Raw genomic sequence first — 25,905 nt, forward strand, 5'->3', positions numbered from 1 at the left:
GAAGAAGATGGCCCTTGTTGTGTGTGGTGTTGCGTTGCGTGGAAGTGTCTGTGCCCGTAGTGGTATGCATGTCGGGTTTTTTGCGACGATCCCTTTTGATGTCACGTTGTGGGAGGACACTATACCGGATGGATAGATCTACCTGGTATGCTATCGTCATTTAACTTGGGAAGATTCGCAGATGTGAGGCAGGATCAAATTGAAGATATATGTGTTGGTCGGGATGAAATGTCTAGATGGTGCTGCCCTGGTGCCTCCGGACTTTGCTCCGGACGCCCTGCTTATCGCCATGCCGCTTATCTTTTCATCAACATTCACCCCTGTCTAACATGTCGTTGTGGTGTGTTTACTTCAGGACACTCGACGATGAAGAGGTGTCAACGCCCGATCCAGGGTACCAATTGCGGAAAATAGACTTCACCGGTTCACTAGGTCTGTTCTGCTTTTTTATTTTATTTATTTATCGAGTTTCCTTTTGCTCGTGCAAGGATCAAAGACTGTCGAGGGGTGTCATCGTCAGTGCTCATGTTGACATTCGTCGAAGGTCGCAACTCCCAACTCCAGATCGCACTATAGCCAATGATGTGGCAATACTTTAACTACCATGGATGGGTTGCAAAGAAGATGGAATGAATATATTCGTTCTTCAATGTAGGACACGAGTCCCAGGACCGGTATGCGCAAAAAGGTGACAAAAATCTTCGGGTCCGTATGACGCGCAGTTTGCGTATATATTCATCATCAATCTCCCCCCCTCTTCCAAATGTTCTAAGCAGCATTCACCGCCTCCCTCCTCCCTTCAAATCTCCCACTCAACCAAAAACAACACAACTCTTCCATCCTTCCATACACCTTCCATACACCACCATCACCACCATTGTCAAGATGTGCACCAACCAGACAACCCCCCAAACCTACAAGCCGAAACCAATCGACATCTACCTAACCGATCCTCTCCAAGCCCGTTCCAACGACCAAGACCAAGACCAAGCCAACGCCGACACCAAAAAATGGGCCAACTTCTTCCATGCACTCACCACCGACGAACGTTGGAGCGCAGCAACAGGCTACCAGTACTCTACCAACATCCTGGAGCTACGCCCCGACCTCTCGCTAGTCCCCACCTCCAACAACAACAACAACAACCAATACTACACCACCTGGCCCGAAGCGCGCGAGAAAACCAAACTCGCTCGCGAGATTCTTTTGTCGTTGAATTTTGTCGAAATCCCGAGCGTCTGGAGCCCGAGGGTGCAAATGAAGTGGGTTGGGTTTCCGGATAGGGAGTTCGTGAAGAAGCAGATGGGGATGCGGGGGCTGGAGAGGTTTGAGAAGAGGTATGGTGGAAATCATGGAATGGGAAATGGGAACCGGGGAACCGGTGGTGTACCGGATAAGGAGTGGATTGAGTTTGTTAAGGCTTATGGACCGGTTGGGGTGAGGAGGGAGAGGGGAGAGGGGTGGGTTGCTTCTGTGCTTTAAGGGCTTAGGGGGAAGGGAAGGGATATGATGGCGGGTTTTGGTGGACTGGTGGTTACTATGATAGTCGAGAAGAATTGCTTGTAGGGTTTCAATTGATTCTGGGAGCTGGGCGAAGGGAGAAGCCATTGGACACTGAAGGGGCTGATGGTCAAGCCTCAAGAGGCTAGTAAACGTGCGAGAGAAAGTAGACGGTTAAGCCCAAGGGAGGCGTTTCTTTGTTTTCGAGGCGGGTGTTGGATAGATATATCAGAATAACTGCACTGTTGGTTGGTTGGTCATTGCAAGGTAACTTCCCGTGTCGGTCGAGTCTACCAACGGCATACTTCCACTTGTTCGATGTAAGGAAGAGAGGAACCAACAAATAGATAACCCCGGAACGGCGCATAGCATACTAGCTAAATACCATAATTTGGACGGGAACGGCGGTTAGAAGCATAATTTTGGTGTTTGGTATATTCGAGACACCAATGTGGAAGTCTCTTTGATGGATAGGATCATGTATGTGGTTATCGGTGGAGATTGGTCATCTTTTACCCTGCGTCGTGCCTCCCTCGCCTGCCTACCTGAATCCCCAGATTCTGCGGTAGGCACATAGCACCTGCCGTCTTTTTCCTTGTCTCACAATGTTCTCGTTTCTTTTGTGTCTTCGTCTTTTCATCACCTCCTCCTTGCAAGTCTCCAACTTGTACCGTCTTGTTTTCACTTCCTCGTCGCCATTTCTCCGCATTCCATACTTGCTAATGATCTGGTCATCGAAAGATAGTTCATCCGCAGACACCGAATAAGAATGAGACCGATAGTCTTTTTTTATGCTGTCATCAGCGAGTGGTCCAACTGCAGACACCAAATCACACAACACGGCCAGTAAAACTTGGTATCATAACCGTCCCAAGCGTATAGAGGACGGGGGGGCTCAGGGATTCTTTGATGTAACAGATGGGTGAGTGTCACATGGAGACGATCAGGCTTTCCAGTGTGCTTTTGATCGTGACGTTGTTTGGATTTTGATTTCGACTTTTCGTACTGATTTGGCCAACGGGAATGTCATTTCAGTATGACTACAATGGTGAATTTTTCCGCGTGTTATCATATGGACCGTATGCGCCGAGAGGTCGTCATGCTAGTAATCAGGTATCATGTTGGCATCTTGATGGCTATTAATCCAAACGCCAGGGCCTGATACGCCCAACAAGTGTTGATATCATAGCCGCTAGGTTCGTCACGAGCATGATGAAAGCTATAATGTCTTTGATAGAAGAGGCGAGTGTCACACCGGATGGAGACAAGCGCATTGTTCTGTTGTTTTTACTGATGTGCTCTTTATTCGAAAACTCATGCTGACTGACTCCACCAACGACGGTGTTGTTGAAATATGGAGCCAACGGGGTAACGGCCAACAACACACTGCCTTTGCATGAATCGATTGCGGCTAAGAGCTCAAGTGTTGGATACGGAGTACGTTCAAGAAAGTTGATTGAGCTTTTGAATTGATTTCACGCTTAGCTTGAGCATATCCCATGAACCACGCCTTCCTTGAACCACTCGGACTCAAATTCGACACTTCACAATCTCTCGCACTTGTTCAGACCAGATACTTTTCAAAGCCTACAGCATAATCTACGACGACCATAACAATCAATCGATGATGACAGGCAGGCCGGGAAGCGAAAGTCACCTAACCAATGAGGAATTTGGTTTCCCAGGGTTCATCCGTTTACACCTCACCAATGATGGGTTGGACCAGGGTATTCAAGACGGCGAGCTCAAAAATTGGGAAGCATTTTTGGTGGAACTCATGAGAAGTGAAGCCTGGCCCCGCCGAATCAACTATCATTGTCCTTATTCCATCTCAGATCTCCCAAAGGACCCTCCTCCTCCGCAAAAAAACACTTCTGCCGAAAACGACCATCTGCCAAAAAGGACTTCTCTCTTCCGAAAATTTCTCCTCCCACCATCTCTTTTGACAGCCTAAAGATTCACCCCGTACTCACGTTCACTCCCACTTTTGATGCAAGAGACAACACCACTGGGGCGGAGGAGAATATTAAACTTGCTCAGGAAGATACCAAAACCGCCCAGGATATGCTTAGACGTCTAGGATTTGTCGACTTAAAACAATGTGGCAAACGTGACTCTCATTTTGAACGCATTTTCATGAGATGGCCATCGAAGAAACTTATCCCAGATCACCTCCTCAAGCGCAAGCGGAAGTCTGTTGTGTTGGAGCCAGGGGCAGTCTATGGTATAGGGCAGGAACAGGAGGGAAAAAGGGCAGAGTTGGAAAAGGTCTAAGACCCAACGAGGATTATGTCGTGGCGTCATGGTGCATTCTGTCTACTCAAGTCAGACTCCAGACCTGAAATCTAGCGGCCTGAAGCTCATGGGTATATAACCCTGCTCTGGATGTGGACTTCCTCTCGGGAATATTTTCCTTCGTAACACAATGTCTTTAGTCGCGGCCAGCTAAAGTAGAGCTGCAGTCATTTGGGTGTCCTGGAAGCGCTTTGCTACGTTTGTGATAGCTACCACAAGACGAATCACGAGGAGAGGGATCTGTTCTTTGACGAAAGACGAATGGGTGTGCTACGCGCATGGACGGGACATAATCATAATACATAATATGTTGGTTATCACTGATGTGGTCTTTGGGCAGGCTGGACCAACGGATGCGCTGAAGGATGGGTTTTTGAACCAACAAGGAAACGGCTAACAATGACAGCTTGTGTAAAAACGGATAGTGCCTAAGTTCACCCATTTTTAAGTTCAGTCGAGCATTGCGTTGAGTTCCTTTGACGATTCGACGCTTATGATGGGTATATAGTATCAAGCACCGGTCCCGCCTTTTTCTGTTCAGTTTAATCAGACTCAGACTCGACACTTCAGTCTGTCTCCCCTCTCTTATTGAACAAGCAAAACTCTTCCAACCATAATCACCACTGTCAAGATGTCCGACAACCAGCAACATCAAACCATCACGGCAGTCGCTAAGCGCCAGATAGGAAGGGATATCTAAATAGTTGAAGCCAGGCAAGTGGAAGGTTCCAATGCCCAGAATGGGTAAGATGTAGCTGCTGTCAGCATCTGGTCGTTTTGGAGGAGAAATAAGGAAGGTGCGCGTCATTTCAAAGGCAGCTCTTGCCTACCGAGATATGGGAAGTTGAGTGCGCTGGCTCTTGGTCATTACAGGTGGAAGTTGCTGTGTTGAGTTTACCTACCAATACATCCGTGCTTGTTGAGAATATGGAAGGACCCAGTGAGGGAACAACGCAATGACGGATGCTGCATATGGTCTTGAAGGACGGAAGTTACCTGTGTTAATCATGTGGTTGAGGTTGATATCGCCAAAGCAAAAGGGGAAGGAAGTCACCTGAAGGGATTGGTGTCTGGTTTGTATGCATGTTAAATCCCCCATTCATGACGAACTTTACACTCACCATAACTCATCACATCTAAATTACTTCTTAAGCCATCTCCAGAAGCTTAAGGTACTCAATAATTTTCCATTCACATTCCATTACAAACCGAATTCGTGTCCAACCAGCCAACCTTAACATCGTGCTTCATCCACTAACATCTACCGTCGCAGCTTTCACGAGCCGTCCCCGTCTGCTTCCACGTCAGGAGATTGAAAGATGGGCGGTCTTGCTCGAGGAGGCACCACTGCTTCATGGAGCTCCCCCATGGAACCCATTGGCAGACCCATCCACGTACAGCTCACGTGTCGTCCCCGTCTGTGTTCACCCGAGGAAGTCCGAAAATGGAGAATATTCTGGAACGGTTTTATCGGACTATTCAGCTGCTGGACATGCTACAAACTGGTCATACCGCCAAACAACCCCGAAGCGTTTGGGCCATTGGGCAATTCGGATCCCTTCTTGGTGCTGCAGTCGACCTTGACGGGGCCATTCGCATCCGACGTGAGGGCGGCAGAGAAAACACAGGCTGCCTGCAGAATACTCTTGGCGATGGGGTTTATGGACCTGACGATGCCGCACATGAAACACATTCTGCTGACGTGGGGTTATCCAAACCGCAAGTGGTTAAGGAGGACGATGCCGGGCTTGGTAGAGGGACTCGAGATCACTTCTGACGATGTTGGCATTCCGGATCTTCGTTGGCTCGAGTACATTCAGTGGGGTGGTCCCCCTCAACCACCCGCAGCGGCCAATGAAAACGGGCAGTATGAAAACGGGCAGAATGGTGGGCAGTATGGCAACGGGCAGTATGATAATGGCCAGAATGGTGGGCAGCATGGTAACGGGCAGTTCAACGGTAACGAGCAGTTCAACGGTAACGGGCAGTTTGATGGCAACGGTGGGCAGTTCAATGGTAACGGGCAGTGATAAGGTAGGTTCTGGAAACGATGACTTTGGAGCGAAGGTTGTAGGGAGACGTTTCATACGTAAAACGGATAATATCGGAGCGGCTTCCGAACGTGTGTCTACGTACTACGAAGATTACGGAAGCTGTTCTTTGATAATTCGAGGCAAGTGTTAGGTTAGAGTAGAGAGTTGCAATGTTTGTTAGTGTTAGTCTGGCAGTTCACCTGTCAAGTATCATCAAAACTAGTATGTAGAGGTACTGTTGAGATGAAGGACGAAACCGAAGAAACCAAATTTGAATAAAACAGAGAGATCATGCTTCAAGGCGGCGTTCGTATGTGTCATTTATCATGCGTCAATATACAAACAGAGGAATGAGAATGGAACATGGAAAGATCTTATGTTCAATACGCCCACTTATATAATTCTCTGTGAAGAATCCCAGTGACTCCGATTACTTTTCTCGAGCAACAAAAACTACCCTAGGTACTTGAACACAACCTCCTCCAACACTGGAAGAAGAAACACCGGACTCGTATTGACCTTGAGGTTGTTGACAACATCAAAAACATGTACCAATACTCACCATACCGACCTCAATATTGGCTGCAGACTCTTACCCTACCAGCTAAAACTCTCAAAATAAGTATTGCAGGAGCTGGATCTCTCAGTCGGGGCCAGTACGAAAGATGGAGAGCCTTCTTTGACACCATCCAAAGATCTACCCAATGGGTAGAGCTTACCGCCTAAGATTGTTACTCGTCCCCACGAGATGAATTTAACAGCGTAGAACTAGACCTTCACCGGATGCGCAGGGTCCGGCTCAAATCAACGCAAAGGGTCTTGACTCAACGGGAAGTAGACGTAAAGGCAGAGAATGCGAAGTGTATCTTGGAAAGATTCGGGTTCCATGTAGCAGAGTCGACGAGATTCAGTTTGGAGATGAGGTGGCTCTGGATTCGATCTGTCCCGAATGCAGGGAGGTTGGGGCACAGGATAACGGGCTTCGGGACTCACTAGAGTTAGAAGTATGAGCCGTGGTATGCCCGAGGCAGTAACTGACGCAAAATGGAGGAATCAATACATGCCCTGAATTTTATCCGTTGTAGACACTGCGCATTAACTGGGCAAACTACGTTGCCATGCCCGTAAAATTTCGGAATTCCAATTTCTTCAAGAATGACTTGGATACAAACCATGGTGTGAACTTATTACGGGGAAGCGAGGAGTTGTTCTTGGATCTTCCACACCGAGGTCAAGTATCTACAGGTAAAGGCAGATGTTTGCGCTACTTTCATGGTTCCCCAATTCCCCTGTTGAGTCAACCACAACAGACCAGTGGAGTGCCCTTTGGAGCTGGATGAGTGATTGTGAAGATTAGGGACTTGTGGGGAATAGCGTGAGTAGGAAGAGCGTGAAGCATGGGGTAAGCGGAGGAATGACACCCGAGTGTGATATGGGTAAGGCCCATAGCACGACAGTCATTCGAGCGAGGTGAAGGGAGATCGATGACCATGGGAGAAATGGTAGGTAAGTTGCAAAGCGGGTAGACGGTGAGCGAGCAGGCACAATTATGCAGGTGCTATGCAGGTGTGGTTTTTAGGTTGTCCAGGATGCATGATGCAAGTTGCTGTCAGTACCTGGATATTTTTGAGAGGAACACGGAGAGGCGTTCTTTGTCTCTGAGGCGGGAGTTAATTGGGACTAGAGGATTCCATTGCCTGTTGGTCATTACTGGTTCCCGTCTTGAATCTACCAACAGATCCGTTTTCATTTGAAGAAAGACCCAACGGGGGTAACCCAACAGCGCATGACGTGTGTAATTTTGACAACCAGCGGTTCGATAATTCATGTGTTCCGCATTTCTCAAATCTAGGGCAGGAGTTCTTTGTTACCGATGGATATATATCATGATTTGACCACCCTGCTTGACTCTACAACGCTCAGAAACCCCAGGGCATCTGCAGATTCCCTTATACTAAACCCTTCTCCAGAAGGGATCTCATTTAACTGTTCACAGTTGCAACTCAACATCATGTCGAACCAACCCAGCCCTGAGACCATTAACGTGGGCCTCACTGAGCGTGATCTCGAGAAAAAACAAGTTGGGGATTGGTCAGAGTTTTGGGCAGCGCTCCTCCGCCACCCTACATGGGTTTATAAGACGACCTACCAACCCGGCGCCCCTGAACCTCCCCGAGGTAAGGTGCATTACGAAAGATGGCCCAGAGCCCATGTCAGATCCCTACAGAGATTTTCCACCAAGAAAGAGGCGGAAGAGAAGACTAGGGCTGCCCAAGAGATCCTTAGAGGGCTGGGTTTTGTCGATAGCCCTGGACGTGGCATGCCTGAACGTCAAGATCAACTGGGTGGCATTTAGATGAAATGGGGCCATCCATACCGCGAGCGGTTGGAGAGCACCTTTCCGGACTTGGTGAGAGCTGGAATATTGAGGGATGTGGATTACCCCGCTGATGTACCGAGGAAGGAGTGGATCAAGTATATTAAGTGGGAGGTGAGCCATGATTAGACACCGCAGACTATCGAAGACCAAGGGAGAGATGAGGCTGTAGAGGAGGTGAAGGAGGTCTCTGAGGATTAGAAGTGGGCGATATCGTAGCCGCTAGCAGTAGACGTATCCCCAAGAAGGCGGGTGATTCTTTGATCTGGAAGACGTCTGTTGGCGGAAGATACTTACAATGCTGTTTGTTGGTCCGATAGTTCCCGCATTGACTTCACCAACAGACCGGTCGTTCCTCGAGGATGGAACCAACAGGGCTATATTCGTACACTACGCGATGCATACAATAAAGAAGGGCGCTTATCTGGGTCATGTGTCATTACACAGAGGAGGATAAGAACGTTGGTACTTCAAAGCCTTATTCCGATTGCGCGCACATACATTTATCTGAATTGCGCGTCAGACACTCCCCCATATCTTTCCCAAACAACATACAATCTGTACCACACAAGCGCCTCTACTCTTAAAAACGAAGTCAACTGTCATTCTCCGTTCCAATCGTCTACGGGTATCATCAAAATGTCCCAGCACCAGCACCCGGGAGACGATGGACAGTCAGCTCCAGCATCACCTACTGAAGGTGCCCAACGCGCTAGACTCTCCAATAATGAAGAGCCTGGATTTGAGCTTAGGGGACTCAATTTATTCCTCTGGGTGGGACAGAACAATCGAGGAGAGTACGAAGATTGGAGGACCTTCCTCACAGCACTTATCCTCAAATCCTCATGGCAAGAGGTCACAGCCTACGACGAGGACCCCCTACAAAACATCCCGTCTAGCAGAGCAGACCTTCACGAGTCTGCTACCCTGGTTGCCCGGTTTTCGTCATCGCGCAAGTTTAAGTCCGAAGAGGAAGTGGAAAGAAGAGAAAAGGTTGCGAAAGAGATCCTTGAAGCAATGGGGTTTGAAGAGAAACGCAGGTCAGCAAGTTTTCTGGAAATTAAATGGCAGAAGGAATTGCCTATCGATATTGCCATGCTACTTGTGGCCGGTAAGGAGTTTTGGGAAAGGTTTGAGAAACCTACCGCGTCGGAGGCGGTGGCTCAAGCAACAACGGAGTTAGAGTTAGAATCAGCGTCAGTTGCTGGTGAGGAGGGCGAGAAATTGGGGCCTGCTTCTGTATATCACGGCACCTCAAAGGATCTTGATGTATTGGAGGGAAGACGACCACCTGCAGATGCACCCACCCTTTTCTATAAAGGTTTTTGGAATTCCCAATCCTAGAGACGGACACTACCCAACAATCTCTCCCATACCCATCTCATCGTCCTGGCATTTGGGGGTTGTGGTTCTATTCATATCCAGAGGGAGCGAGGTGTGAATCGATGGCGAGGAAGAGGGGGTATGTCTTTAATGCTCGAGATGGGTGTTAGATGTAGGCAGATAATTACAACATCTTGTTGGTTCCAAACTTCCCGTGTTGAACCCACCAACAGACCGGTCATTCTTTGATTGAGGATAGAACCAACATAACCACCCAACAGAACACGGGATACCGATGAGCTCGATAGGCATCAAAGTGCGTTCATACACTTCATACACTCGCTCTTTGACCCATCCAGGCGCCTACCTACCAGTAGTCACGTATTTGAAGCCACTTAATTCCCACCAACCTATTAACATCCTTACTTCCTTCTTTTTCCTTCCTTACAACAAAGCCATCATACCTGCCTGGGGTCACCAAATACTTAGGTAACCAAATCAGCCGCCATCCACATACATCCAACTGAGCTACACCATCCATCATCAACGACAACATGGCCGACTCTCAAGGAATACAGCCTGCTTTCGACATCATTGTCATCGTCATCCACCACCACCACCTCCTCCTCCCCCTCCTCCTCCCCCTCTACCGAATCTCTCACCCCCAAAACAATCACCATCTCCATCCGCAACTTCAACCGTATCGACAGAGCCACCTGGGACAGATGGGACGCCTTCTGGGCTAAAGTGCGCCAATCCGAGCGCTGGAGAACCGAAGCAGGTTACACGATAACTCGCAACGACGGTGGGGAAACATACCGGCTCACGCACTTCGCGAAATGCGCCAGCCCTGAGGAGGCGGCAGCCAAGGCAAAGGGGGCGCTGGAGATACTCCTCAAGGTAGGTGGGTTTTGTCGAGCCACCTCCAAAATGGAGATCGACGAATGATGAGAGTTTTTTGGTTCTTTGGTGGGTTGCGGTAGCAAGGCCTGGCAGACTTTGGGGTGGGGGGGATGGGAGGAGAGATCGGACATGGTATGGTACGGATGGCGGAAAAGGGTGAGCCTATTGCGAAGAGAAGACCTCACCACATTCCAAGGAAATCTAGGTGCACCACCACTCTAAGACCCATAATGTCAGCTGCCATAAAAGCACGGCCGTTTTCTTAGTAAAATCCAGTCTTCTCATGTCATCCGTCTGGCATCCTTCGTCAAACCGCCAACACCGACCGCTACATGAAGACCGCCAGAGCCTGCGTGGCACGGTACTTTCATGTTTGCTGTGAACGCCCCGCCAACTCATGCCGTTACAGCAATCATATCCATAGGCAACCCCGAATCTATCCCTCTTGTTACCACCCAAAATCCCGGTCTTTTTCTTTTTCCATCTATTTTGAATTCCTCGATGCGATAGGGTTTCTCCTTTGGTGCAGTGGCGCTGCAGAGTCGTCATGCGATAGGGAAATCTGGAAAAAGGTCAAAATATAAGAAGAAGTCATGGACTGAAATGAAATGTAATGTTTCGTGCATGGAAAAGGGGAATTTTCACGGGTAAAAGTAGACTTTCTGATGTCAAGTGTCATGAAGTGCCATGGGATGGCAAAGTGGGGAATATCTAGGGACTTAAGAATGCAGTTAGATTTCCTTAAAGTGTGTTGAGGTTTTCTTATTGAAAGAGTATTGCGATTGGACCCGGTTTGATTATCCGGATTTTGTTTGGTTTAAGTATTTGGGGTGTTTCAAGGAGCTGAGGGAAAGGAAAAGGAAGGAGGAAGAGACGAAGAAGACGGAGGCAAATGTTATGTCTAGGAGCTGGGACAGCAGCTGGCGAGGAGAGGACACCGGTGAAAAATGTCGAGGATGAAGGGAAGGTAGATTAGTTGAGTATCTGGGGTGCAGGATGGTTAGTATAGGGCTGTCGAGAAAACGAAAAGACGAATAGGAGAAGGTATGGTTCATCAGGGAGAGTAGTGTCTTATGAGTGTCAAGCAACGCAATGGTAACATTCACAGGCGGTTTTCATTATCATCACACATGTACACTAAGTAAAACAATGCCCTCAGCTCCGGAGCTAGAACCAGTGCGCTAATACGCACGTGTAAATCTCGGGTATCATTTTCCCCATCTTTCTCAAAGTTTTACTCATCCTTCTCTACATTCTCCTCTGGCCAAGGAATACCCGGCCACAGAATCTCCGGACACGTCCCCAACACCGCCATCCTCCTCAGACAATCCGCCCTATCCTTAGCCAGAACATGTGTTAAGATCACCCACTTCTCCAGGGCATACCTCAAATCCTCCTCTTTGCGGCCTCTGACATCGATACCTCTATCAATGCACGCCAACACCACCTCATCGTTCTCCAGCGCCTCGACACCGCCGTCCTTCTCCAACAGCTCCGTGTCTACGGCCAGGAAACGCATGTGCTTGTGCACACCGCGTTCCCTTCCGGCGGGACCCCACCAGCTCTTGACATCGTAGGTGCGAGCCAGAGCGTCCAGCATGTTGAACTGCTCGCAGTCGTCGCTAAGAGGGTCGAGCTGCTCGAGGGCCTCGCTGGCCGTCATGGGGAAGACGTCGATTTCCACAGGGTCATCATCCCCGGGCTTCTCGTGGTCGGCATGGGCTAGGTCCACCCACTCTTGCGCCTGCTCGCGGATCGGGCGCGGGTCTACTTCTTTGCCCGCCTCTCCCCTCCTCTCCCTTTGGTCCTTGATCATCTGCTCGCATTGAGTTATTTCGGATTCGTATAGTTCCTTCTCCTCCTCAGTCATATCCTGCGCTTTCGCCCTCCATGTCGCGAGATCCTCGGCGGTGACTTCGGTGACGTCGCCGGCTTTTATATCCTTCTCGTTTATCTGGTCCTGGAGATCAACGAAGTGGTAATCATCCTCCTCGTACACTTCGCCGATTAATTCGTCCAAAGCCGCCGCCCTCTTCTCTTCAATCCGCTTGAGGATCTTGTCCACCTGCTTCGGAATCCGACACGTATAGGGAACGATGGTGGGCACAGCCAGCACGACGAACGGCGTGAACTCGCCGCACACGAGCAGCAGCAGGCCGAAAATGGGCAGCTTGTTTAGGTCGTGCTTGACACGCTTGTAGAGCAGCAGCGAGCCGCGCGTGCGGAAGCGGAGGTAGCCGTCGATGCAGTCGGCGTCGGTAACTGGGTTCTCGGAGCGGCCGATGGGGCCCTCGCCACCTTTGCCGACGGCGCGCAGGAGCTTGAAGTTGGCAAAGACTTGACGGAGGCCAGTCTTGTAGAAGGTTAGGTAGGCCTTGCCGGTCGCGAAGACGTGGGAGAAGGTGGAGGCGTCAGGTTGGCGTTCGGGCAGGTTGAGAGGTGGGGGACGGGTAGTGTAGGGCGGGTTGACGCCGTGTCGAGCTTGTTGCTCGAGGACGTCGTTTTGGGAGGGCTCGTCCTGGCGGGGGAAGGTCGGTTTGAAAGAGTTACGTGTCGTTGCCGAAAATAAGCGAGCGTTGAAAGAGAGTTGAGAAATCGAAGGCTGGTTCGACTGCTGGGCGAAGGAGAGGAGGCCCGTTGTTGACCTCAGTCTCGATGGGGCAGTATAAGCATGGCGGCAAGCGCTCCGGGCGCTGAGTGGTATCCTGGATATCATTGCATCACCCGACGTATGCAATTGACCTGGAACTTCGGTTGAGCGACAGGTATTAGGTGGTGATGTCGAAGAGAAAAAAGAGGATGTATGGGAAAGGTTGTCCTCTTTTTTGCAGTGTGCACGGCGCTTTTACCAATTGGAGTTGGTTTGTTTAGAACGATGAGTACGTAAATTACGTCAGTGTAGCAATGTGGCCCGAGCTTTTGTCTTATCTCCGCATCTCGCTGTGCGTTTTCCGATGCAATCAATGGGATGAAGATCTGTGACGAACAAGACTTTGTAATTTTCTGGGTTGGAAACTTGAAATATGCCGTACTGGGTGAGTAAAGTTGCCGGTGCTACTGTGGTTAACCAGGACGTGGCACAAGAACAAGAAAGCTAAACTTTATACGACTTGACATTGTTGGCTAACTCGACTTTCTATTCAACTTTAGAGCTTTGCGGATGGCGCATTGAGATAAGCAGTGCACTCAATCTCAACATCGCTGCCGAAGGGCAGCTGGGCTACAGCAACGCAAGTACGGCACTGCACATTTATGTAAGCTTCAATTCTTTTTTCATCTTGTCTCTTTGAGCGTAAAAACGTACCGGCTTGGGCGCAGAGGTAATAAACTCGTCATAAGCCTCGTTCATGGCAGCAAAGTTGTCCATGGTGGTGAGGAACACGTTCACCTTGACGACGTTCTTGAGGCTGCTGCCAGCCGCTTCGAGGACGGCCGAGAGGTTCTTGAAGACCTGTCTCTGGATGGGGGAAGAGGTATACTTAGTACATGTCATCTCGACTATTAGTTTGATTATGCCATACCGTCCGGTCCTTAACAGTTCCCTCGATCATCTTTCCGGTGGCCGGGTCGATACCGAGACTGCCAGAGCAGTAGACCATGCCATTGTACACAACGGCCTGGGACAGCTGTGGGATAGGCGCGGGGGCCTTGGTCGTCAAAATTGCCTTTGCGGGAGCCATTGTGTCTTGCTAATTTGGAGAGACTAGATGCAACTTAAGCAGCGTACGTAGATGTAGACAGGAGAGGAGGTTGAGGTGGTTATATAAATGTCTTGTCCCGGATGATTGTCTAACGTGCAAAGTGGACTCATTGGACCTTTCCACTCGGCCACCATCCCATGTCGGTGCTAACGCGCATCCTTCCTGCAGCTCTTGTGGGGCCCGAGATATTGACCCTCACGAACATTGAATGTTTGTGTCAGTGGCAGCGCCGAAAATTCAAGAAAGGAAAGCATCAAGTGGTCAATTGACAACCGAGTATCGAGTTTGGGAATTTGATAACTCCGAAGCTGAGAGGCTATTCCAGGGCATCCACGTACGATTGATGCAGTTACTCTCAAGCACATCGATCACCTCAGAGGGGGAGGGATAGGGATATGTCCCATTGGTGAAGAACCAGAGGTCCAACTCGAGAATTGGCCTCAGGTACAATATCCCGTGCTTGGAGACCGAGCCATGACTTATCGACACTTTAAAGTCATCATTGACAGAGCAGAAACACAGAAGAAAGGTGAGATGAAAGTTGAAGTCTGGGGCAGGGATGATTGTGACCCAACCCGCGCTAGGAATGATCTGCTCTTGCCATTAGCCAATCAAAATCTATACAATTGGTCTTTCCCTCTTGGCAGGGGTCCATTCCTTCCCCCACTATGCAACGGGCTGGCCTCGACAGAAGGGACTTGGGACGACACGAACAACGAAGCGGATCTCTTCAGTCCACTCATTCTTTTTTCACTTTCTCCAAAAGCTTCGTCTTGACTTTCATCTCCACGTCAACAGGCCAAAATGGACTGGCCATACCAGTTCCTCGACCTCTCCCAGGACGAGAAGCATGCCCGTCGCCAGTCTCTCGACAGATATGCTCTGTACGCTCAGCTTTCAGCTTTGATCCCCATCGGCCTCATCTGGCTTTACCAAACCGTCAACAGGTCCTCCTCCTCCTCCTCTCGTCAAAAGAGGGACTACACCGCGGTCTCCAGCTCCGACTCCTTCAACACCCGGAAGCAAAGCAATTCCTGGTCCAAGTTCCGCTGGTGGCTAGGCGAAGATGTCGTCGCCTTCGGAGAAGTCCTAGGCCAGCGAGACCAATGGGTAGGCGGCATCATCTGGGCCATCTGGCTCTTAATCCTCTGCGTAGCCGGCACCGGCCGCGATTACATGCACTTGACCAAGCGCTTCGGCATCGTCGCCGTCTCGCAGTACCCTATGCAGTACATGTTAACCCTCAAGTCCTTCAACCCGGTCTCCTGGACGCTCAAGCTCTCGCACGAGGAAACCAACCGCTGGCACCGCGTGCTCGCCCGCGTCACCACTTTGTTGCTCAGCTTGCACACCATCTTCTACTACAACTACTTCATCCAGAACAGCATCCTTTTACAAAAGCTGCAGTCACCCGTGGTAGTCTACGGCATGCTCTCCTTTGCTGGTCTAAACCTGATGATCACCACCGCCTTGCGTCCGCTCCGCAAGCTTTCCTACCGCGTCTTCTTCGTCACCCACCTTCTCATCGCCCTCGGCCTGCCGGTCGTCCTCTGGTTCCACGCCTCTTCCTCGCGCAAATACATGCTCGAAGCCCTGGGCGTGTTCCTGCTAGACATCGGCTTTCGCAAACGTGACACCATCACCGTGGAAACCACCATCTCCTCGATCCCTGGCACTTCCCTCATCAAAATCCAAGTCCCCGTCCCCCGCCAGCGTCAGAACCATTTCCTCCGCGGTGTCGCGCCGGGTGCTCACGTCTACATTAACGTACCCCCCGCCACTCGCAGCGCTTTTCGCAGAAAGGACGTCAAAGCCGCTAACGATGCCTCGGAAGTCTTGTTCGAATTCATGTTCAACCCCTTCACCATTGCGCACGTCGATCAGGACTCTGGATCCCTCACCCTCGTTGCCCGTCAGCGCGCTGGCCCGATGACCAAGGGGCTTGCCCGCTTCGCCTCTTCCTCTTCTTCCTCCCCTGCTCCCTCCGCTGGTTCAGCAGAGAAGAAGGCCCTCCTAAACATCGAAGGCCCCTACGGCGCCGCCAAGCATTTCCCTACACTATCCCTCGGATCCGAATTCGATCGCATCCTGCTCATAGCAGGCGGCGTAGGCGCCACCTTCACCATCCCGCTGTACCGCGGCATTGTCGCTGAGAACCCTGATACCAAGGTGGAGATGGTCTGGGCGGTGCGTACAGCGGGAGAAGCTACGTGGGCTGTCATGGAGAACGATGCTAGAGATATCTTGAATGATTCCAACGTGCACATTTATCTGACCGGCAACAGTGGGTCTGGTCAGGAAGGTGGAACTGGAACAGGACTTAGTAGCGGTGTTGATTCCGGTGAGAATTCACCGGCTTTGATTAATTTGGGGGCAGGAATTAATGGTGCTGTTGCGATGGAGATGAATACCCTTCGAAGAACGGCTGATGGTCGGGTGGTTGCTAGAAAGGAGCAACATCGAAGCAGACCGGATGTGAAAAAAGTGGTTGATGAAGTCTTTGCCCATGAACCGCACGAGCGCGTAGCCATTTTGGTTTGTGGACCGACCAAGATGGGGAAACAAGTAAGGAGGTACGTGGGGAGGTATGTGAACGAGGGGAGGGAGGTTTGGTTCCATAATGAGGGTTTTGGGTTTTAGTGTTTACTACTTTGTAGTACCCCTGTTCTAGAGCTTGTTAGAGTTCGTTGTAAGTCTGTTTTGATTAAGATGTATAGGTAGTGTCTAGACTACTAGCGAAACCTGTTGCATTACTATACTTGGTTTTATGACATAACCATAACTGATTACGTCTCTCATCTGATTGATCACTCACTCACCCTGTTGTTCTCTGCCTGTCACAGGTTGACATTGGCTATATAGTGTGCATTCCAAGTTCTGCCTTGCAAGCAGAACATCGTCCTATCTTTTGTAGGTTTGGCCGTCTGGACATATGCACCCTAGCCTGTCATGCTGCCAGTTTATTCGTACGCTAGGTACACACGGGTAGACTATGGTACGTCGTAAAACATAAGGTAAAGATGAGATGAGCTGAGAGAAGACGAGCTGAGCTGAGATAGCGTACCTCGAGCGTACATAAGAGCAATGTTTGTGGCCCTTTTTAAAAAAAAATCTAGTACCAGGAAAGAATTCGCGAGTTTCTACGGTATACATGTATGTATATATGTACATATATCCCCTTCCCCGCGGCGGTGCCCCCAGTTGGTATAAGACGTGTGTCTCCCGGCTGCTAAGAGGCCGAGGGTGGGGAGGTGAAGGCTGGCTATTGGAGGATTAGAAGACAAGAGGACTTAGGATGAAACGAAGACAACCAAGAAGGTACTCTAGAGAAAGCGGAGGATAGAATGACGCAGGAGGTTTTCTGGTAACGCATTTCCCCCCCCCGCCTTTGACTGACGAAGGACCGCATGCCTAGTAAAGGCGGCTTGTATATATAGCCATAGCGTGAATAAGATCATCATTATTATATATGTACATATATATATGTCTTCACCATCACGCGTACGCCCCGAACGTATAATCTAGGCGGGGGTGTGTATGTGATGAAAATACCTGACTGACTGACATGACTAACATAAACTTGGTCTACATTACTGAAGGGCAGTTAAAGGCGTGGATAGGAGGATAAATGTTAGGCAAAAAGGAGGTAGAAAGGAGATAAACAGACTCGGTCCCGATATCAAATGCAAATTGTAAATTTCTCTGACTCTCTTTCTCTCTTGCATGTCTCTCTCTCTTCGCCTCGCCGCGCGCGCGCGCATGCGATCAGGGATATCAATCAAACCAACCGAATCAAACCAACCCAAACCAGACCAACCTAATCAAACCAAACCCCCCTCTCCTTCCCTCTTCCTGAAGAAAAAGAAACATGATCGAAATGAAGTAGAAGAAGAAAAAGAGGGAGTGAAGCAGCGCCCCCGCCGAATAAACCAAAAGATGGAACAACCAACATATATGTCCAGTGTCCAGCATACACACAGACAGACAACCCAATCCGACCAAACCCACACCTGACTTAACCCGACCCGACCTGACCGTAGTACCCGGATCATCTTCACCAGTTCCACTGACCCGGACAGACAGAAGATCTAAGACAGAAAATACACAAGAAAAGCGCTTCATGCTTTCACGATGCTTTCGTTCTTTTCTCTCGTCTTCTCTCCCTCCCTACCCAATCCTCCCGTATTCTCCATTGTTGTCCACCCTTACTGTGTCCTCAACATCCATTAATGATCCTTCTCCTGCTGTCCTCACTTCTGCTCAAAACTCTCCGGACTCATCATCCCCATAGCCCCCACATCATCCTTATCCGTGATGCTCGCGTTCGTCTGGCTATTGACGCTCCCTATTCGTTCCATCGATGGAGCCATCAGCCCGCCAGCTCCACCTCCTGCGGCACCGGTACCATTGACCATGTTGTGACTGGTCTTGGCCTTCTTGGAGGGCGTACCACCACCTGCTGCCCCGGCCTTCTCCGGCGAAGCATTGGCGCCCTGCATGGCCTCTTTCTTCCTCTTCTTCGCTGCGGCGATCTGCTCTCTGAGCGGGCGCTTTGCGGGCGCGGTGATCTTGCCGCTGGCGGCCAGACGGGGACGCGGCTTCCGTTGCTTGACGGGCAGGTCTTCGTCTTCCACGAGCGGCTGATCGTTGTTTGCGTGCAGCTTGGCGAGGAAGAAGTTCTTAACGAGGCCGATTTCCTCTTGGATGCTTTCCTTGGTGACCGGGTCGGCAGGCGGGAGCTGCTCGAAGAGGTCGGTTGTTGTTTGGCCGGTTGTCGAGGACTGCATTTGGTACTGGTTTCTGACCCTCGATTGCAGCAGGTGCAGTGGCACCGAAAGCATCTCGAGACCCAGCTCGCGGTCGAGACCGAGAGCCTTGAAGCCGAAGAAGTCATCGCCAAGTTCCTCTGCAAAGTCGCCTCCCACGAACTGCTCGCTGCCATCTTCGAACGATCCTGATCCGTCACCATTGTTGTCGGTCAGTGCCGGCCGAAGTAGGTCGGCAAGATGCGCCTTCATCCGATCGTGGATCTGGGTGAGCTTATTGCCCAGACGGTCGATGTCGTCCTTGGCGAAGGCCTGTAGCGCGTCCAGTTCGATGCCGCTTTCGCTCAAGGTGTGCAAGAGGACTTCCTCATTCGTGAATCTTGGCACGTATTTTACCCCCTTTTCCTTCAATGCAGGCGGCGCCTCCTTCCACTCAGCTTCACGGTATACTTGGTATGAGTGGACAATCTTCTGAAAGTAGTCGCCAGCAATGTCGGTTATCGTGTCCAGGGCGGAGGGTTGCAGTTCCTCAAAGCCCGCATGGTAGAAAATCTTCGCAACGGATCGTTGTAATGCTGCCCTGCACACCTCGGGGGTCATGACGGGACCTTCGCCGGCGAGAAAGGTGGGCTCGATGTCGGTTTCCACTAATGGCTCAAGGTTATACTTGGGGAACTGATTCGTATATACCTATTCGAATGTTAGCAGTTAAGTCACGGAAGTGAAGTCATGCTTCGTTGCACTCGCAAAACCTACCTGGGTTTGGATTTGCATCTGCTTGATGACGCTGATCTTTGAGCACAGTTTGCGAGTCTCTTGCAATTGCCGAATGTTGGCATCGAACTTCTTGGTGAACCGGCTATTAGGGGCGGTGAATTGACCACGAGGAACGAGCCGGAGAAACTCTTCATGCTGGTTGATGACTTGACCCTCGCCATCCTCAATCCATTGTAGCTTTGGTGGGATGTCGGGTATTATCGTTTGGGGTTCGTAATAGGCGGGAATATTCCGAAAGGTCTCGTCCTCCATACCCTGGGCTAATGTCTCGGCCACCTTATTGCCATCTCCGCTACCAGGAGCATCACCCTGGGAGGTCATCACACCCATGGCCTCTGCCTCTTTGCGAGACTTCAGAAACCGACGCATCCCGGCTTTGGTTCGTAATAGTGCAGGCTCATCCGGATTCAGCTTGTTGTCTTTGAACAGCTGGAAACGTTCCTTGGCCACGAGAGCACGATCCTTTTTCGTGACTTGTTTCCAGATCTTGTACTCTTCGTCCTCGTACGCCTGCTCATCTGCTTCCCTGAACGCGTGATTCAAGGCCATTCCGTTGAGTGACGGCCCATCAAGCTCCATGGCATCCGCATTGCTGATCCCAGAGTGTCCACCGTTCATGTTGCTGGGTGTTAGGGAGCCGGGGATAGGCGTCCCAAAGCCATTGCTGCCGTCGACCTCTGAACCCTCTCTGTGAGATTTGGCTAGGATCCCGTTGAGTTGCAATATCGGTTTTTGGTCGACGCTTGGTGTCCCTTCTTTCTGGTCCGTCGGTGCTTTTCGTGACTTGTTGGTCCCTTTGGTACCAGCTTTCCGTCCGCGAGACGACATTATTGGCTCATCGTCACTATCATCGCCCGCTTCATCCTCGCCACCGTTTTGTTTTCGGCGTTCCTCCGCTTCGACCTCTGCCCTTGGCCTGATCACGATGTCCGGTATTAGGGGGATTAGCTTCTCGGCCTCTTTGCGCATGCCATTGGCCATCCGGCGTAGGGGATTGGCCTGGTCCTGGTTGTACCGAAGACAGTTATCCCATATCAAGTTAAGGTCCGTGACGAATTCTGCCTTGGACTTGTAATGAAGGGTCTTGAGTCTTTTGGCCATGGTACCCAAGTCCATTGGTTGTTTGATGACTGACCGCGGTGTTAGCTTAAACTGGGCGAACAAGTCTTCCACATAGTAACCCCAGTAACTCACTGTTGTAATAATCGTGCGCATCACGTTTGTTCACTTTGGTCAAAAAGGGAGTCGAGTACTCGGTGTGCGCCTTGAGCTCGGTCAAGACCTTGTCCAGTGCCTCGTACAACTCTTCCTGTCCAACGTTTTCCTCGCTGGCCCATTTACTCCTGTTCTTGCGAACCTCGTTCATAAGCGACCGTAGTTCAGCGTCCGATGCCTGCACGCGGTCGCGCTTCATGTCTATTCGGGCAATCAAGTGTTTTAGGGTAAGACTTGAAGCGCCGAGGTTGGCACTGCTAAGGGAGCCGTGGTTGTTCTGACTGCTGGGAGGTCCTTGGCTGTGGTTGGTTTGCCCCGACTTGTCCATCTCTGCTTGTAGTTGCTTTTCGGATTCCTCCAGTTGTTGTTGTTCGAGCATTGCCGTCCTGTCGTTCTCAAGTGTGTAAAAGAGGGTATGAAATCCGCGCTTGGCCGCCTCCTCGGTCGCATTGCGCGCCGCCTCCAATTCCCTGCGCGCATCCTCGGAGGACTTTGCCTTGGGCTGCACTCCATCTTCTTTGGTTGTGTGCTGGTCTGCCTGGCGCCCTGGCGAGGGTATGGAGTGTACGGGAGAGCTGCCGGACTTGGACGGGGAGAGGAGTGCCCGAGCGGCGGCATCGTTGGCGGAATGCTTGGATGTTAGTTGTGTATCTAGTTTGTCATCAGTCGCGACGGGGTGGTCGCTTTCTTGGTCCTCGTCGTCGTCCTCGTCGTCGTCGCCGTAGTCGTCCTCGTCGATGACGCGCTTCGCTTTTTTGCGGGGGGGCTCCTGGATCGGCGCGTGATCGGTCGTGAGAGGGAGCAGGGGTATGGGGGGTGTAGGAGCGCGCTTCAAAGCGGCTAACACGGGAATGTTGTAGGAGCCGTCATCGGCGAACAGCATGGAGATGCGCTCGTCGGCCTTCTGGTACTTGTCGACGAAGTGGGAGCGGCGCTGGTCGTCGTCGGGGTCGGATGAGAGTGCCTCAGGCATCAAGGCGGTGGTGGAATTATCAAAGGGAGTCATTGTTCTTTGGGGCCCATCGTTCTGGCTGAGGTGGTGGATGGCCCTGATGCCGTTCATGTGGGCGGCGGTCGAGGGCGGAGGCCAGGCATGCTGACCGTTGGTGATGGACATTTTGGAGACCGGAGCTGGCTGACTGGCGTTGAAGTTGATATTACTTGGGGCCGTTGTTCGGTCGCCATGCGCCAGAAAGTGCGCTCGTGTATATCCGGCACCAAGGCACTTTTGGGCGACCTGGTCACATGGGGAGAAAGAGCGGCATCGGTCGAGATGGAACTGCAATTGAGAGACGGAATAGGGGTTGTGGTGGTGATGCGGCGATGGATGTCGTTGCGGCTGTTCTGCTGGGAAGTCGGACGTGAGGTCAAGTTTAGAGCGGGCTCGTGCCGTTTCTGGACAAGGGGTGGTTTTTGGTCGCGGTGACGGGTGCAGCGATGCTGTTAGGGAAATTGGAGGTAGTGTATGAGGTGAGGTTGGCAGCTAGACACGCCCTTAGCACTAACAGTAACACCTAGAGGGAGACAGGTGATAGGCTGTAGGTAAGGTCGGGTAGGGAGGTACCTGACGCTGGACTGGCTCTGGCTACCAAGGAAGTATGCACTGGTACGCGACACTGCGAAGCTAGTCCTAGTCGTTGTAGTGTTTGCGACGTCCCCTTTTCGATTTGCGCTCCAATAAAGATAGGTGATGGAAAGTCTGGACAGGTGATGGCCGAGCAACAGGTACTTTAACAAAGCTGGAGCTGTTGGGTGTTCCTAAGAGTTGAATGCGCAGAGATATGGGATGCCGTATGAGGTGTCGGCTGTCGCTGTTCCAAGTACGGTACCCGCCCTGGCGGAGTGAGAAGTAGCGCTCTGGGGAAATGGCCAAGTCACGTGAGGCTCTTACCCGTGCCTGGACGGGATGTCTTTGTGAACTTGTTTGGACTTTGGACCAAAGAACGGAGCCGCGGCTAATTAGCTTCCGGGTACAGTAGTGCGAATGGAAAGTCGTCCCGTCTAATGACTATACTTACCTTATCTATCTATCTGAAGAGTCTAACTAGATATTCATAACATTGACTTCTCACTTTGAGTATAGAAGGGACATGGTCCAGCGATGCAAAAGCATTGAGACCACTGAACATACATAGCAACTGTCAAAAAAGGGAACACAACAAGCAGGGATCGTCGTTCTTCTCCCCCGGGTCCCATGGCATGTCCAGGGGCATGGCTTTCCCACCGCCCTATGGTAGTGACCTCCTCTTCTGTGACGATGGGAAGTCCCGCCGTCACTCCTTTTCCCTCGTGGAGTCGTTGCCCGTTTCGCGGAGAAGCCCCGCCCATCCCGTTCAGGTCCCGTCTGCCCATTCCCCAATGCCATGCCCTGCCAATGCCCACCGATGCCCCGTTCTTACGTAGTCACTGATACGATAGGTAGAGGTAGGACTAGTCTAGAGACCTGTGGTTGATGTCGATGACGACTGGACCTCTCACTCACAGTGGACTGCCTTCCTCTCAAGCTGATTTGCTTTTTTTTGTCAATGGCTTCGTCTTCTTGTCCAGTCAGCTACACGTATACCCCAGCTCCCTGTCATTCAGCTCCCATCCGTCTGCATCCCGCCGTTTCCCGTACCTTAACTTGTCAAGCTTATCTCTTATCGATTTCAAACGCTTTGACCGGATCGTGACTCCTGCGCCACAGCCATTCGATCAGCCCTGCCTGCCGCTCCTGCGGCCCTGCACACCCCCCCCCCCCCCCCCCCCCCCAAAACGGTTTCAGCCCTGAATGCTTGGCTTGCGTCGCCAGCAGCTGCTCCTTGAACCCCCCCCCCTCCCTCCTCCTCCTCCGCGCGCCCCGCTTCCCGAAAGCTCCGACACCGTGCCCTTGCTCGTTGTGAGCAAGCAGCTGTAACACTTTGAGATTTTCTGCTTCATCGAGCCTCTTACTATTTTCAAAACCTCTTGTGTGACATTTTGTTATTCAAGGTCATCAATTGCTTCGGCCTACTTTACCTCTTTCCCATTGTATACCCCGACGAATCGCACAACTTCGTACCTTACCCACTCCATGCGAAAACATCAAATTCCCAGGACAACAATGATGACGGCATCAATGGTGTTGTGATAGGCGTACCTTTAAAATACATGGCATTTACCATCGACTGGCTACCTTACCGAGTATCAAACAACGCCCGAGACGAGACGAGCGTCTTTTGCGCAAACAGAATACTAGGTATACCCGACATACCGTACAGAAACAACAAGTTTCCTAGTCGTATACAACAATAAATCTGCCCAGCATGAGGATACGCATGCCCTTCGCCGGTTCGTCTTTTCCCTCCTCCACTTCCTTTCCAGTCCATCCCCCTCCACTTAACCACAGAACAACTCAACTAACAACCCTCTCCTTCCAGGCATCTTCGCCGCCCTCCTCCTCCTCTCCGCCTACGCCGGCCTTTCCTCCCTGCACATGCCCCAAGGCACGCTCCTCAACGACAAAACCCTGCACTTCTTCGTCTTCTTCCTCCTAACGACAACCTTCTACTGGATCCTCGATACCACGCGCCGCCGCATTTTACATCTCACACTTTCGATCTGCACCCTCGGCATGGGTGTTGGGAGTGAGTTCCTGCAGGCCGCGATCCCGAACAATGGACGCGAGTTCGACCCCTACGACATCCTTGCGAACTTGCTGGGGAGTTTGTTGGCTGTGGGGCTATGTGGTTGGTATCATAAGCGGATGTTGGAGAGGAGAAGGGTGAGGAAGTATACTGCTGTTCCTACTGGCGAGGAGGGAATACCCGAGGATGGTGTGGATTTGGAGTTGGGAGAGGGCGTGGGTGTGGGTGTGATGAGGAGGAGTGGGGAGCATGAGGAGGGGGTTGTTTCTGCTGGTGGTGCTGCTGCTGCTTCTCGGGCGGCTGCGGCGCCAGTTACGGCGCCAGTTACGGCAGCTACGACGGCGAAGAATAACATGTCGCTTGAGGAGGAATTGGATAATTGGGATGAGAACGCGGTTGATGCGTGGGATGAGGATGATGAGGCGGGTGATGTTGGTGCGAGTGGTAGTGGTGCTGGTGGCAAGAGCGGGGATGCTATTGCTAAGGATATTGGAGCTGCTAAGAAGCGGGTTGATTGAGGTAAACCAGCGAGAAGAGAGGGAAATGGACAAAAACATATCTATTTGGATGATTTGGACAAGAATCCTGTTAGTTTCCATGAGATCATTCCTTACAATTGGAAGGCGTTTACTTTCTACGGTTACGGTACCTTTGGCTCAGGCCAATCATTCTCACGGAACTAAGGGAAAGACTGGAAGCGGACCTGGCGAAAAAGGGGGGCGGGACGCTGGAATCTTGTTTTTACGTTTACCTTTATACCAGTCAGTCAGTCAGTCGGTCTTCTAAGCTCCTACCCATATCATATAACCCACAAAAATACCGAATCCCGAGTTAAGCGCAGGATGGATGCCATGGTAATGTTTCACCTGTTATTCGCGAGTGTGTAGATAGGTAAAAGAAACGTTGGTGGGATATATGTAAAGAATAAGAGGCCACAGAATATAATCAAAGAGGAAGGCAGGAAGGCAGGAAGGCAGGAAGGCTAGAAAGTCAGAAGGAGGGAAGGAGGGAAGGAGGGAAGGAAATGTTTCATCCAATCCATCTGTAATAGTCTATCACCGCATATCATCCCATAGACTATACTTCTACACAGGAAAAAACCATGTCCCATCCCATGCCACCTAGACTTCACTACATACCTGTATCTCAGCTTCCCCAAGCCTACTCCTACATCTCATTTCCTAATCTTCAACATTTCAGCTCTATGTATCACTTCAACTCACTTCTATTTTCAACGTTCGGTACATCAGTCTATACATCTACTTCTATCTACATTACTGTGTACATGCGTGCTGTGACAAACCTCCCAAGCTTGCAGTCAATGTCTACATTGCCTATGGCGTTTGTACACAGTCAAATCAAATCAGTGAGATTGGGAAGATTGCGTTTGCAAATGACAAGGTAACGGCG

At 50.9% G+C, this 25,905-nt stretch overlaps 8 protein-coding genes across 8 annotated transcripts; 5 read left to right on the forward strand and 3 right to left on the reverse strand.

Annotated features, from left to right (window-relative positions):
• Positions 1-885: 885 nt before the first annotated feature.
• Positions 886-1,482, forward strand: SMAC4_03714 (uncharacterized protein; the record flags this gene model as incomplete). Its single annotated transcript, XM_003351359.2, has 1 exon — positions 886-1,482. One exon carries the CDS (start codon positions 886-888, stop codon positions 1,480-1,482), a length of 597 nt encoding a protein of 198 aa, XP_003351407.2.
• Positions 1,483-5,114: 3,632 nt separating this feature from the next.
• SMAC4_03715 (uncharacterized protein) lies at positions 5,115-5,825 on the forward strand (the record flags this gene model as incomplete). Its single annotated transcript, XM_003351360.1, has 1 exon — positions 5,115-5,825. The coding sequence occupies one exon, from the start codon at positions 5,115-5,117 to the stop codon at positions 5,823-5,825; it is 711 nt and encodes a 236-aa protein (XP_003351408.1).
• Positions 5,826-8,844: 3,019 nt separating this feature from the next.
• Positions 8,845-10,476, forward strand: SMAC4_03716 (uncharacterized protein; the record flags this gene model as incomplete). Its single annotated transcript, XM_003351361.1, has 2 exons — positions 8,845-9,444; positions 10,057-10,476. The coding sequence occupies 2 exons, from the start codon at positions 8,845-8,847 to the stop codon at positions 10,474-10,476; spliced, it is 1,020 nt and encodes a 339-aa protein (XP_003351409.1).
• A 1,189-nt stretch (positions 10,477-11,665) lies between these two features.
• Positions 11,666-13,147, reverse strand: SMAC4_03717 (uncharacterized protein; the record flags this gene model as incomplete). Its single annotated transcript, XM_003351362.1, has 1 exon — positions 11,666-13,147. One exon carries the CDS (start codon positions 13,145-13,147, stop codon positions 11,666-11,668), a length of 1,482 nt encoding a protein of 493 aa, XP_003351410.1.
• A 313-nt stretch (positions 13,148-13,460) lies between these two features.
• Positions 13,461-14,407, reverse strand: SMAC4_03718 (uncharacterized protein). Its single transcript, XM_003351363.2, has 3 exons — positions 13,953-14,407; positions 13,736-13,888; positions 13,461-13,673 (listed from the first exon to the last, which is right to left on the reverse strand). The coding sequence occupies exons 1-3, from the start codon at positions 14,109-14,111 to the stop codon at positions 13,578-13,580; spliced, it is 408 nt and encodes a 135-aa protein (XP_003351411.1). The 5' UTR covers positions 14,112-14,407; the 3' UTR covers positions 13,461-13,577.
• A 453-nt stretch (positions 14,408-14,860) lies between these two features.
• On the forward strand, positions 14,861-16,906 carry SMAC4_03719 (uncharacterized protein). Its single transcript, XM_003351364.2, has one exon. It carries the CDS (start codon positions 14,937-14,939, stop codon positions 16,770-16,772), a length of 1,836 nt encoding a protein of 611 aa, XP_003351412.1. The 5' UTR covers positions 14,861-14,936; the 3' UTR covers positions 16,773-16,906.
• A 667-nt stretch (positions 16,907-17,573) lies between these two features.
• SMAC4_03720 (uncharacterized protein) lies at positions 17,574-22,429 on the reverse strand. The gene is made up of 3 exons (XM_003351365.2): positions 20,870-22,429; positions 19,655-20,805; positions 17,574-19,588 (listed from the first exon to the last, which is right to left on the reverse strand). The coding sequence occupies exons 1-3, from the start codon at positions 22,005-22,007 to the stop codon at positions 18,383-18,385; spliced, it is 3,495 nt and encodes a 1,164-aa protein (XP_003351413.1). The 5' UTR covers positions 22,008-22,429; the 3' UTR covers positions 17,574-18,382.
• Positions 22,430-23,731: 1,302 nt separating this feature from the next.
• Positions 23,732-25,512, forward strand: SMAC4_08744 (uncharacterized protein). Its single transcript, XM_003344446.2, has 2 exons — positions 23,732-24,199; positions 24,289-25,512. The coding sequence occupies exons 1-2, from the start codon at positions 24,175-24,177 to the stop codon at positions 25,011-25,013; spliced, it is 750 nt and encodes a 249-aa protein (XP_003344494.1). The 5' UTR covers positions 23,732-24,174; the 3' UTR covers positions 25,014-25,512.
• The last annotated feature ends 393 nt before the right edge of the window (positions 25,513-25,905 follow it).

This window comes from Sordaria macrospora, chromosome 6, assembly GCF_033870435.1.
Source record: "Sordaria macrospora chromosome 6, complete sequence".
NCBI classification, from domain to species: Eukaryota; Fungi; Ascomycota; class Sordariomycetes; order Sordariales; family Sordariaceae; genus Sordaria; species Sordaria macrospora.